This window comes from Acipenser ruthenus, chromosome 2 (assembly GCF_902713425.1).
Source record: "Acipenser ruthenus chromosome 2, fAciRut3.2 maternal haplotype, whole genome shotgun sequence".
Classification (NCBI taxonomy): Eukaryota; Metazoa; Chordata; class Actinopteri; order Acipenseriformes; family Acipenseridae; genus Acipenser; species Acipenser ruthenus.
This window is the reverse complement of record NC_081190.1, coordinates 26,463,744-26,478,476: the sequence shown is the minus strand read 5'-3', so window position 1 is coordinate 26,478,476 and position 14,733 is coordinate 26,463,744. Positions and strand designations below refer to the sequence as shown.

General features: G+C 36.6%; 1 protein-coding gene across 4 annotated transcripts in view; it reads right to left on the bottom strand.

Moving 5' to 3' along the window:
- Window positions 1-14,733, bottom strand: part of LOC117424174 (colorectal mutant cancer protein) — a 140,947-nt gene that overhangs the window by 25,778 nt on the left and 100,436 nt on the right. For all 4 annotated transcript variants that reach the window (XM_058992786.1, XM_058992788.1, XM_058992790.1 and 1 more), the window contains one exon: window positions 6,144-6,286. In XM_058992786.1, the coding sequence (XP_058848769.1) occupies window positions 6,144-6,286 (143 nt within the window). The remainder of the gene's footprint in view (window positions 1-6,143; window positions 6,287-14,733) is intronic.

The window sequence follows — 14,733 nt, the reverse complement described above, 5'->3', positions numbered from 1 at the left end:
CTGAGATGACTGCACGTGGTATTTCCCAAAGTGTCGCGCCCGATTTCTAATGAATTAGAAGCAAAAATTAGCATACAAATTGTGGGATGGCAAGAGGTTTGAAGTTGCGCATGGTATTTATTCTACTGACAACAGGTGAAGGAACTTACTTACTGGTGGCGGCAGGGATACGAATAAGAGAGAGAGAGAGAGAGAAAGAGAGAGAGCAGTGTAAGAAGAAGGAGGACGAGGAAGAGGAGGAGGAGATAAAAGAAAAAAAAAAAACTGTATAAGTAGGTACCAGAATGTAAACTCAATTCAGCTGTTTCACACAATGTTACAAGATTAACTTTGTTAAAGCCAGAAAGAACCTACACAATGTATCCTGTTCTTTGTCCCTGTCCTTAATGAGCCACCATAGGAAATCACTCAATCAAATGTGTATGTTATGGTAAAAGTCTGAATATTGGCAAATCTCAAGATTTACTGGTGAATGTAGACATTTACCAAGTAAAGCGGTAAATGTCTGATACAAACATGATAATGTTTTTCATTTGACATTTACCAGTAAATCTCAAGAATAACCAATTGCCTTTGCCAATAAGCTTTCGGTAAATGTCTGAAAAGCACTATATATTTCTTCATAATTCCAGTCATTTACCACCTTTGGTAAATGTTGACAGTTAAATGTTGTAAACTTGTATAAATGTTGACAGTTACCGTTAAAAATGAAGATTTACCAGATTCGGACTTATCGTAACATATACACTCCTGGTACGTCAGCTTTGGGCTTGTTTTATGAGGAATACTTTTAGTTCTTTATAAAGCAAAGTTTTTCACATCCTGAATGTAATATCTCACTTACATAGGTCCTATGGAAACAGTATGCATTGTTTTACAAACACAAAAACAAAAGCAACCACTGCATCTTGAATATAAGTATAGGCAATCACATAAAATACTAAAAATATTAGTAACTATACTGTATCTAAAAATGTTAATGACTTTTAACTTTGTTGAAAGGGAGAAACATTCTCGCCACAGTGTTATGTCTGGAGAAGTTTGTGCTGAATAAATATTACGTTTCAACTCATTTCCTCTTCATCAGCTATTTCTTTTTTCTGAATTTCAAATACAGTGTTAGCAGTAAGACTGGGATCATTTCCACACGATTTCTAGAAAGCTTAAACAAGTATGCTGTTTTGTGGAGCATGGTGCTCATGCAAAAAGGGACCCACTAAAATCTTGTTTGGTTCAAGTTTCTATAGGTGAAATTGGACCTGTATCTTTTTATGAGAAGAGCTACAGACATCATTAAAGAGGTGTATCATGTGAGTGTTGCATCATGTGAGTGTTGCATATCAAACACCTGCATAATGTATTAAGAAGGAAATTACACTGCAAAGCTTTTAGGTAGAACAAACACATAATCAGTGTGGATCTGTGAACACTGTTATGAACTGCAGTGATCTGGGATGAGATAAAGGCTTCAGTCTATCGTTTCAGATCAGACTCCTCAAGGTTACTTAAACACATTAAATAGGCATAGCGGCAAGCAGTGCACAGAAATTGCTGATGTAACAAACTCATGATGACAAACCCTGACTTTAAAAGATAACGAAACAGCTACTCATCCCTTGATGGTTCAACAAGCACTGGCAGTGGAAGGCAAGCACTGCTGGTCTATTCTGCTCCGAGAGTAAATCTGGAGGTAGTATTTCAGAATACAACTACAGCTCATAATGAAGTTCAGTATCTTTAAAGTTAAAAACAACACTCTACGACGACCATAAAAAGTTGTTTCCTTATTCCCTTTTCCATCAAAAAGACCACCAAAGGAAATGGATGTTTGTAATAGTCAAGAAACAAATATTTCCCTATTCAGCCCTAAGTAGAAAAAGGAAATACTAGCTGTTTATTTCCTTTTGCCTTATTCCTTTTTTGAGGGCCTTGCTTGGAAGAAAGTGAGCAAAGCCTTCGGTGCTGGTGCCATCTGGTCTTTTCAATGCTGATATACAAGTAGGGCTGTATTTTTTCACAGTAAAAAATTGATTAACTCACTGCATTTCACGGTCTAAAAATAGGTATTTCAAGAAAAGAATTGCGGTCACATTCAAAATTGATAATTTACCCTAGTTATTACACAACAAATGTTCCTAAATATTGCAATGCTAACCTGAAAAACAGTTAATGCTAAATTGTCGAATATTTAGTTTATGTCCATATTTTAAGAGAGATTCTATATTCACCATCCGTGAATTATCAAACAAAATAAAAACACAAATAAATGTAAAAATAACAAGACATGTAAAATGTCCCCTTCTTGTATTGGAATGAGTGATCTTTAGCAGAAATATTTCTGAGGCACGTGGTGTCTTTTCCATTGAAGGCATTTTAAAGAAATTGTGCAACTCTATGCAGTGTGTTCGAACATTTATCGGAAGCAAACTAAACTGACTGCTAGTCTCCTAAATGCAGTGTAACAGGTAGTGCGTCAATAAGGCAAACATTTTCTGTATATATTTAAATAATAAAAAATATGTTATTTACACTACTCTTTCAGAAATGTGAGAACTACAATGGGTAAAAAAATACAGCCTTGTACACAAGCTTTTACCTAAAACACAGATCCTCAGATGTGTGTAATGTGAGGAAAAAACACTTCCCTATCCAGTTTGAATAAGAAATTACTAGTTGTTTACTTCCTATGTCCTTATTTGCTGCAAATAAGGAAATACATTTTTCTGGGCGCCAGGGTAGAAGAAATTGGTTCAAGCTTTTGGTGTTGGTGTCAACTGGTCTTTTTTAGCCTCAGATATAAGCTTTTGCCTGGACCTCTAACATGCAATAAAACACAATTTCCGAATTCAGCTTGAATAAGGAATAAGGAAATACTAGTTGTTTGTTTCCTTGTTTCCCTATTCGAGTTGAATAAGGAATAAGGAAATATTACTGTTATTTCCTTTATCCTTATTGAATAGGAAACAACTTTATGGTCGTCAATGTATGATATACATTACAATACTAAAGGTACTGGGGAGAAAGAAAATGTGCTAGAGACCCAGGGTCAACCCACTATTACCGTATCTCTCTGGCTAAGGGAGCAATGGCAGGAGACTGACTCCCATTGACTTCAAGGTTTCAAACAGCCTCTGCTCTACCCGTGAAGAATTGTAATTTCACAAGCCCATGCCATTCCTGTAAAAGTCCGTAATGCAGACTCAACATTTCAGTAAACACTCGGTTGAAATAACTGGAATTCAAAGGCAAAAGAACACATTTCTATATAATAGGCTATGAGCTCGATGGGTTTTCTTTTGGGAGATTCACTATATCTTTAGCCCTCACTATTGTCCTTTTGATACAGTAACTTGTATTCTCACACATAGGAGCTGGTTCAGTTAATGGAGAGAGCCTGTATAATATTAGAAAATAGTTCCTTGGTTTGTGGACAGTCAAGAAAAAAGGTTTCCAAATGGTTTGGTCTACTGTTGTTGATTTTCTTAATAATGTAGGTTTGTAATACAGAAATGCACAGTACAATTACTTGATTAAAACTGTGTTACTGTACTTCTTTGGAAAGCATTCAAGCTTCTATGTCTACAAAGAAAAATACCACCCGAGTTATTATTATTATTATTATTTATTTCTTAGCAGACGCCCTTATCCAGGGCGACTTACAATTGTTACAAGATATCACATTATACATTATTTCACATTATACAGATATCACATTATTTTACATACAATTACCCATTTATACAGTTGGGTTTTTACTGGAGCAATCTAGGTAAAGTACCTTGCTCAAGGGTACAACAGCAGTGTCCCCCACTGGGGATTGAACCCACAACCCTCCGGTCAAGAGTCCAGAGCCCTAACCACTACTCCACACTGCTGAGATATGTCCCCATCTTTCAGTATTAAAAACCAATACCTTGCCGTATTTTAAAACTGAAAAGCAAAAATAAATACATATAAAAGCGTGTACATATTTCAAAGAGACACTCTTATGCATATACAACTATTGTATACTAAAATAGCATGCCAACTACATTATTCCAGAAGACCAAGGATCTGTGCTATGTGGTGTGCATGAGGGATTGATTCTTATCTTAAAATCAACCTTCAAAGCTCTTCTACATATACTGCAGTACCTTCCTTTATTTATTTGTTTCTTTATCATGGCAACCTGCCTATGGAGGTTAGATAAAGGGGTGATTAGATAAAGGGAGATTAGATAAAGGGGCATTCAGAACAGAAAAAAATAGGAGGCACTTTTTTACACAGAGAATTATTATTATTATTTATTTCTTAGCAGACGCCCTTATCCAGGGCGACTTACAATTGTTACAAGATTTCACATTATTTTTACATACAATTCCCCATTTATACAGTTGGGTTTTTACTGGAGCAATCTAGGTAAAGTACCTTGCTCAAGGGTACAGCAGCAGTGTCCCCTACCAGGGATTGAACCCACGACCCTCCGGTCAAGAGTCCAGAGCCCTAACCACTACTCTACACTGCTGCCCACAGAATTGTGAGGGTCTGGGACCAACTCCCCAGTAATGTTGTTGAAGCTGACACCCTGGGATCCTTCAAGAAGCTGCTTGATGACATTCTGGGATCAATAAGCTACTAACAACCAAACGAGCAAGATGGGCTGAATGGCCTCCTCTCATTTGTAAACTTTCTTATGTTCTTATGCTAAACTCTTATCTAAAACTCTTCCCTCAATCATGGCCTTCTGAAATTCTGTGACTATGCTCAGAAAGAGATGGGACAAAAAAATAAACAAATTGACTAGATATCTACAATGAAAGCACACTGATGTAGATGATCATGTTTTTTTATTACTGTATTTATCTCCACTACTTGTTTTTGCTTGTTTATGCTTAATTATATTTTATATAAAATTAAAATGTTTTGTAACATGTTTAAAAATAAACAAAAGCACAAACCCACAAATAAAGCATCTGATCCTGTGTACATTTTCTGCATATGATCTGTGTCTTGCCACCTACCTGTGGTAGAATGTGGTGCAGCTCAAGGTCACCTTACAGGAAGAATCACTGCACTGGTGCACTAGCATATTTGGTTACATGCATTGATTTAATTACAATGAACAGTTTAATATTAAGAAAAAAATGCATACTTGATATATCATATTTGCAGCCTTATGTTTTCTTTGGGGTGGGGCTGTTCTTTACTTATAATTAGGGTTTCTGTTTTTCGGGTTTTATTAATTTAATTTTTCGATGCTTATTTTTTGCTATTTTTGAGATCCTTTTTGGGGGGTTTTGCTATTTATAAACTGTATGAAATTATTGTTTTCGGTTACTTTCCAAAATGCTTGGGCATTTTTTTCTGTCACAATATGTATAGTAACTCAACAGTACTTGCACATTTAAGTTGTACCTTCTTCCCTTGCTGTCTTCCTCAGCAAAATCCTTATAGTCACGGGCACATTCTTCTGGGGATTTTGTGTGTCAAGGCCTTTTTTTTTGGTTAACATTTTGCAATTTTGTTTTAAATCATCCCTATCTAACTGTAGTTTTGAATCTCACAAGTGGAGTCTCCAATAGGAATTTGCTGCCCCTCAGTAGTTGGTGTGGGTTTAAAGTATTCAGATCGAATCAATGATAGATACAAGTTAGGAAGGAGGGACATTGTCCAGCTGCACTGGGAAAGGTATTTTCTTTTTTTTTTGTAGTAGGTTTTATTTTTTTTAAAATGGGAAATGGGTGAAGTCAATATGAATTGAGTAACCATTTCCAGTGTTTACTGGCTAAAACACCGATTTAATATTTTTTTGTATCAGGGGTTTTTAACGTTTTTTTTTATCGGTTAAAAATGAAATTCAGAAGCCCTACTTATAAAACATATTTAAGATTACAGCTGATCGCAGGACTCACCCCTGTGCTTGCATGGAATAACAGAGTGCTCACTAAAACAAGTCAGAACAAAACCACACTGTTACAGAGAATGTATTATTCTGCAGAGGGTCAATGAACCTTATTACTATATATCATGTTATAAAAGCCATCATCTTCAGTTGCTGGAGGTTTTCAATAGGGGGTACTGGTTAAATAATTAGTATTTCTACTAGAATACGTTCTAATGTCCATGCCAAGTTAAACTGAGAGCTGCAGGGGGTTTTGCCTTACCCATATCCGCTGTGACCATGGTGGAGTGGTTCTCTGGCACAGAGACCGAGTTCTGGTCCTGGTCCACACTGCGATCATCCTCATTGGCCTCATGCTGGCTCTGGCTGAGCTCTGACCGCAGCTCTGAATACTCATCCTCCTCCCTGGGGATGAACACAACACAATATCAGTCTGGTAGGAGTAGAACAGGGTTAGACGATAATGATATTTCTAAATTAAAATGACCATTATAATCACTATCATCTTAAATCAAGTTTCAACTTAATTGCGACTTTGTCACTAGTTACTGTAGTAGTTCTTACTCGCACACTTTTCTTTTTTTTTTTTTTTGAAGCCAGATCACGTTCTCTCCCACAATTTGGAAATACAGCAGAAATACACTGATCTCTTTAAAAGCAATCTTCACCTATGAAGTAGCAAATATCAGGGCACATACAGTACTGGAGTCATCGAAAGATATGATTGCTGGAGATCAATTTGTGGATTTGTCATTTGTAACTTCAATGTTGTTTCTAAATGCAATTTTGAAGTCCTGCAAGTTGCTTTATAGACACCTCAGATGATGAAGCATAGCTGGCAGTAATACACACATTGACATTTTTCAGTTGAATTCTTGGCATCATTTAAAAGACATCAGCGAGGGAGTAATTTGCATTTACATTTATATACATATACTGTACTGTTCAAAGCGCATTGCAGAGCATGCTATTAACGTAACATCCCACATGCAGTCTTGAACAGATGGAAATTACTTGCTTTTTTCATTACAAGATGATGCACAGTAATGTGTGTGATGAAGATCTGCCCAGGATCAGATCACCAGAACTCAAACCTAGGCTGGATTTCAACCAAGTGGAAATGGACAGTGTCTTTTGCAAGGACGTTTCTACTGCACAACCCATGCTGATCTGCTAGTTACTATAACAAAGTACAATGAACCACCCTAGACTTTCATAACTTCCTGACCATACTATTAATGCCTCTTGTGTAGTAATACTGAAACTTTCTTTTAAATCACATATTGTTTTGATATATTTTATACACACGCCCTGTTTGTAACAGTTTGGAAATTGAGGCAGTTGAGACAGACTTATTTTACGCAGAAGAGTAAACAATATGACTTTCACAAGATGATACTGAGATTGTTCTCTGATGTTTATTTCATTACAACAGGCATTCCCTAGTACATTAACTGCGGTCCACAAGACTCGAACAAAGCCTCGGCAGCAACATCCAAACTAAATAAAACACGTCTTCATCTTGTCTGTTCAAAATGATGGTTTAAATTGATCCTTAGTCAACACCAGCTGTGGAAAATAGATATAAAAAGCTGAAGAGGCCTGAACTCATCTTCCGCTGCCCATTAAAGGGATAAAACCCATGCAGTCTAAAGCTATCAATTACTATGCGGAAAGTCCTGACCTGCCTCCAGATAACTGCTCAATGCATTGACGCAAAATGATGCTGGCAAAGCTGACTACAAATACTGTAATAATGTTTTTTTCATGAAATGATTTGTACAACAGAAGCACACATGATAATTAAGAAACAAAGGGTAGACGGCTACTTGTTTGGATATCATTGTGATGCTAGAACTTCTAGAGTAGAAGTTGCTGTTTATTTTAAAAGCCAGATACTGAGAATTCAAAAGGAGGTTTTAACCCTGAATTATGCCATTGTCATTCTTAACAATAACAGAAAACTCATATTGATTTCATTGACTACAAGCAGCTTATTCTTTTTACACCTGTATCAATAAGATTGACTGCTCAAGATTGTGCCTCTGTATCTTGAACTGTCTTTTTAAACAGGACAATGACTGCACTTGTCTTGGAAAATGAAAATGTGCTTCATTTATAAAGGATGCCCATGTGTGTGCATGCATGGTGGAAAGCAAGATATGCACGGTGCAGAATTAGAATTCAGCACAATGAACCCACTTAAATATCAGTTAACATTCTATGAATAGGTAATTATTATTTGCCACAGATGAATTAACAATAATTAGCTTTAGGGAAAAAGTACTTGGTTCCAAAAGTAATACAGTTTTGTCAAAAGGGTAATTTTTCTGCTCACTGATACATTAAGACTCCCAGGAATTAGCACTTCTGTTTGAAAAACAAATTACAATACACAGTACAAGAGTCATTGACATTATCACAAAATGTTACTGGTTGTGTACACTATGCGCAACTCCTTAATCTTAAACTCTAAATGTAATAGTGCTGCACACATATTAAAATCAATACATTAAGAGAGTTGGAACATTTCTACACACAAGTAGAACAATGTTTATGAAACTAAATAAATAAAGTTCTCATCTACCAGCTTCAAGCTGCATGGCCTCTGTGGTGTTTGTGATGCAAACGGATTCCAAATTGTTCACATAAGTATAATATTTGCCTCTGGAGCAAAACTCAAGTAAACACATGCTTTGGCTTTCCGCTTTCGACAGCATCAAGGAAAACAGGTGTAAATCAGTGCTGTTCAAACGTATCAGTTTTCATTGTGCTGCACCATAATACACAGTTTTGACAAAACAAGCAGTTAGCAAAAGAAGCAAAGTCAACAAGGAGGAACTGATTTATGGCAATCCTGTGGCTAATATTTTGTACACAGTTATAGTCAAGTGAGATTAACGGCTCCAGAATGGTTCAAATGCTTTAAAAGCTGAATCCCGCCTGCAGCAGTTGTCTTACACTTCCTAACATTTCAGTAACACAGTCCTACGCGACTCAACAAGTCCAGAGCCAGCAGGAACAATGTCATTCATCATTTTACTCTCATAAACGATGCCTCTGCTGTGACAGAGATTTTGAATTCATCAATCTGTGATGTCATTATTTTGTTACAGCACCTTAAATAATTAAAAAGGTCAGTCCAAGTATTGAACCCGCCAACTGCAAACGTGGGTAAAACTTCCTTCTAAGGCCTATTAAAAATCAAAAGTACCTCCTAATATTTATTATTTAGAAACTTACAAGTCACTTGTTAAATAATTTACTGTAAAAACCACTTGTATTATGTATCAAACTCTACCTTTCATAAACTAGACGATCCTTTCTTAAACTAGAAATGTTGTGTTTTTGATCACAAAAACATAGCACCTCCTGTTTCACAGTATTCACTCACAGCGCACTGTAGCATGTCTAGGGAGACTGGCTTGTGATGCATCAACTGCTAAAGTATAGAAAATAAGCTATGTGTATCAGGTAAACTAATGGTTATTTTGAAAAAGAAATTGACCTAAGAAATTTAAATGCAGATTTCTTGACAGGTCAGATAAATAGTAACTTCAGCAAAGATTATATTTGTACTTGCGTATTTTTTTTTTTTTGAAAGCACATAATGCTTCCCCTGAGTTTCAATAAAGTGCTACTACTCATTGTGCCATCTTGTAAGATATGTAGACAATTATTTTTAAATGTGCATTTTATTACAGTACAGGTAGTCTAGATTGAAACTTAAGTACATGTTATATAGTATGTAGTCACCCACAATTCAATTTGCAAGATTTAATATATATGAAAAGGGAAGACATTTCCTATTGGATGTTAAGTGCACAGGTGAAGGTTACAGCTGCAATGTTTAAAGTTGGTGAAACAAATCGTCCCAGAGTCAGCAATTTATTGTGTGGCGAGTATGAGGATACAATAGCATTACATATTCAGTAAGCTCCCCCTCACCAGGAAGGATTAATGCTGTTTCAGAAATAAAACTGAACAAAAATAAACCTTTTACAATATCCAAATGGCAGTACTGTCATGTGTCACCACATCATCTGTGGTCATATCTGGGTCAAAAAGCACATCTTCAATTGAGGAAGAAATAATTGGTTGCAGCTGTGTTTTGTAATTACTTCTTCCTGTTAGACAGCTGAAATACCTCAATAACTCAAACACAGAGTCAAGATAATTAGAAATTATTGTTGCCTTCACATTCTGGCCTGTGACTTCATTTTGATCATGAATAACATCTGCTGAGAACGACATGTGACTACACACTCTGACCACTGCTGCCTTGTTCAAAGCTCTTCCCTAAGAAAACTTTCTAAACTCCTGCATGGCAAAACATAGCAAAAAGGTTGTATTACGCACAAGATATTTGCCACAGATTCAAAAATCAATTCAGTCTTTCTTGGATAGACAGTGAAGTGGATCATTAACTCCATTATCTTCAAAAGACCCACTGCCTACACCACCTGAAGTGTCTGGAAAATAAGCAATCTGTCCTCTGTGAGATATATATTCTGGTGAGGCGGGCAATTTGCCCAGCGAGGCAATACACAGCACCCCCTTAAATTGCTTGTTTGGACTGAAATCACAATTCTGTTTTTTGCTCACCTGCCGACAAACGGACACATTGAACTCCTCAATCTCCAAACGGATTGGGAGGCACATTTCTTAAACAGCGGGTCCTTGTCAGGAATGGATTCATCAGTGTCCTTCATTTGAAATACAAACACAATCAACCCCCACAAGTTTCAGAAAACATCACTTTTTGATCAAATTAGGATGTGCACAGCTGTAGAAAACAAATGACTAGTTTCAGGTTATAGCAAAGCTTTCTTAAAATTACATTTATTTTTTAAAGGTTCTGTTGTTGCCAACCCACCCTCCCACAGAGGTGCGTTACAATATGGAATAACTGGAGCTTGACTGAATTCGTTCATGGACAGAGTGATTTATGTATTAAAGGGTCTGGTAAAAACATCACTGAGATATTTTGCATTTACAGCAAATGTATTTTTTGTGGGAGAACAGGGATGGACTGGATCCTGAGATAAATGGTTAAAGCGAGTACAAGCGTCTGAAAAAGCACAGATAGGCAGGTACCGTGGATGAACAAGTTACTGTAGCTGACCAGCAATAGTTTTCGAATACACATTACTGTTTTCTTATTGGATACCCAGCTGGCATGAACACTAAAATCCCAGCACAGGCATGGAGAAGTTCTATCCATTTAAAGATTTTACAGTAAAGCGACCTTTAATTTATTGTACTTCTTCAACCAGCATCACAGTGTTTGGAACCAGCATTACCCGTAAACCCATATTCTCTTAAAACCATTGACCAAATCCTGCATCCAGCCACTGACAAATCCATCTGTGGTTCATCCTCCTCTCTTACCTGTCATGATTTCTCCTCTTTCTTTCAGATCAAAATTGACATCTATTCTACGCTCTGCTGCCACACTCCCAGTATAGTACCCGACCACCTTGACTCCCATCTGTTTGCCCCTCCTGCTCGCTCCTCCTTCTCTCCTCTCTCCATTATTGATATCTCCAGCATATTTGTTCTCTCTTGCTTTCAATGCTCTTTAGCCTATATCTGTTATTAGCTGCTGTCTAAATTGCTCTCAGGGTTTTCACTCCATCTTATTAGTATGATTCTGTATGACACACGCATCCACAATGTTTAAAATTCACATCGTAGCCTTGTATTTAATGTATTATGCCTGTATTTAATGTATTTGCATTGATTTTTACAGCTTGCATTTAATGTACTATGCCCTGTACTTCACTGTATTTAATGTATTATGCATTGTCCTGTAAATCGCTTTGTGATGGTGGTCCACTATGAAAGGAGCTACATAAAATAAATATTGATTGATTGACTGATAAAATAGAGCACTACTATATCAGCTCTGTAAACTAAAATAATGAAAGAAAGAAATGACTCTACTTTACCAAACAAAACAGCAGCAGCAGCCGATAGGTCCACTGGCCTTTAATTGGCAGGAAAGCTGCTTTTTCTCAATGAAGCATCCACCTCCATTGATCTCTGGGTCCAGATCATAACTGCTTGATGAGAAATAACCTTAATACTCTGTGACTGTAAAGGCCATTGCACACTGGATCTGATCATGCATCTGATTTTAACACGTGTCTAAGAAGAAAAAAAAAACATCATCATGTGCATTCCCTATTGCACATTGCACACTGAGTCCGTAATTGTTGTACGACGGTGATGCGTCAGTTTTGGAATCGAAACAAGTTTGAATTGATCAGATTTGACGCGAGTTAAAAATTACACTGACCAATGGAAAAATGACGGGGAAGACATGTGGATTCTTGCAGTTCCCTGAACAAAATAGAAAAACTAATTGTGTGTGTCGCCAAACAAAAATCCAACAAAGATTACAAAGTCTTTGGGGGACAAAAAAAAAAGAAACATATGGAAAGACATTGCCGTGGACTTGGACATGAATGATATGTATTATAAAACATGAAATTATGAGCTGATAGCATACATAAACATGTGCTTTTGTGCAGTATAGGTTACTACAAGCATATACTTTTTATTTCAATTGTAATCAAGGAAGTAAAGAAACAATGGCCTAACCTGGAGACACATATCAGATAAAGAAGAGTGACAGGGCAACCAAGAGCGGTCAGGGCTTAACAGTCAGAAAAGAGGGGCAGTACATGAAAGGGATAGAATTTCTGGCTCCATACACAGAGAGTAGAAGGTCATTATGGTATTTTCAGTAGCCCATTGCTAGCTTCCCAACTTTTAGATATATTTATTACAGGAGCGAGTGTTTGAAAAATTAAATATTAGTCATATTGTTTCTGATGTTATGATAACTGTGTTGTGTAATATCATGTTTTTTTTTAGATTGTTATTATGTATTGCATAACAACATTATTGTAGATCTAGTAGAAACATAATAATTAACAAACATTTTAACTTCCATCAGCGTTTGCTGATCATTAAGTTATACTACATTTAAAAAAATGTTGTGTTCAAAGTTATGTAGAATTAACAATAGAATTGTACTTATTTTTTATTAAAATACTGAAACTAGGTATATTTACTACAAAGCCTCCACTGCACATCAGCACTCTGAAATACGATATTAACGCATCTAGTGTGCAATGGATTGACGCACAACCTTTTCGGATGACGGATGCTAAATGACGGAACGGATCCAGTGTGCAGTGGCCTTACGGGTTACACACTGCCTTACAGCTAGCATGTGGTGTTGCGAAACCTTAATCCTCAAAAGACGCAAGACATGGGTCAATAAATATGTAAAGGCTGTCATGCTTTAGAAACTGTTGACAAACTCCATTTCCAGTTCCAAACAATTTTTAATATTATTCATTAATATTCAGAGAACAAATACTGCCAAAGGCTTTTACCAAAGTAGGTTGTTTGGTGAAAAAGTTCAGAATCAAAGTAAGGATAAAGCTATTATTAACAAAAACAAAGATCAAATGATGTCTATTTGGGCACTCTGTGTTTCAGAGCCAATTGCCTTATGATTGTCAAACTGTATGATGCGGAGCAGAACAATAAAATGATCTGTTTTAACAATGAATCCTAACCTGATGGTGTGGAAATTTTTCAGTACATGCTGCATCCTACTAACAAGAGCCACAAAGCATTGTTAGACCCTAAGTTCAACACAGGACTCAAAGTGAAAATTACTCAGGATTTATTATTAGGTTTAGAAAATATGGAACAATAAAAGTAGCAACTCCTGGTTACTGAGGGAATTATTACACTTAACCAGCTTTCGGCTCATGTTTTCTAAAACTGGACAAGTGAAATAATTCCTGGGGGTTACCAGGTGATGCTGGTTGAATAAATGAGTAACGCACGACCAGGCGTGTGTTGTGTTGGGATAACATCATGCCTCGGGTGGTTGGGTCCAACACCCAAAAAGTGATGTTCACTTCCCATTGCAGTGATATCCTGATAAGCTCCTACCTGAGAAAGGCTGACATGTCTCAGTAGTCTTGCATTGTGTAGACCACTGGACTGGAAAACCTATTTTTGCACATCTTCGCAGAAAAAAAGGTAAAACTACTGCAGCTTAAAAAAAAAAAAAAAAGAAATCAACAAAAAAAAAATTTTATCCACAAGAAAGCAATATGTTTGTGATAGATAACTTTAATGTAAATCACAAACATATTGCTTTCAAGTCTGACTGCTTGATGGGATCTCAACAAATTGTAATCACAAACCTGCTCTTTATTGTTCTCAATCAACCTCTAAATTGAATGTAATTGTTTTCCTTTGTCAGGAAAAAAATAAGCTTTTGGTGACACTTCCAGTTAATACAGCTAAGTCTAATTGAAAGGATTCATTTTTTGAACATTAACTGCCTTTCTTTGAAAAGTCAATACTGTATCTCTTAAATCCATGGGAAGGATTAGGGCAAACTGGTTTTGCAAAACGGTACTTCAGGGTGAAGGATGATGGGCCACAGATTATATACAAAGCAACCAGCTGAGTGCTCTATAAAAATGTACAGAAATCAATCAATCAATAGAAACACAAGCTCAGCACAGTCAATTTCACATTTGGAGTGTTCCTAGATTTACTGTAACCCTTTTAAGCCATAGTGCCCGTCGATGAAGGCTCTGTCATGTTGTAGTTGGCCGCAACTGGAGTTACATGCGCCCCGAGCCGAAGGCGAGGGAGCTAACGAAAGTCAAGGTCGACTACCCCACGGCAGAGGCTTTAAAAAATAAATAAAAATAAAAATAAAAACTTTCAAACCTAGATCTAACTTGAACTTGTAATTATTCGTCAGGTATCCTTCCGCTGAGGAAAGTTTTAGGAAAATAGTCCCAAAA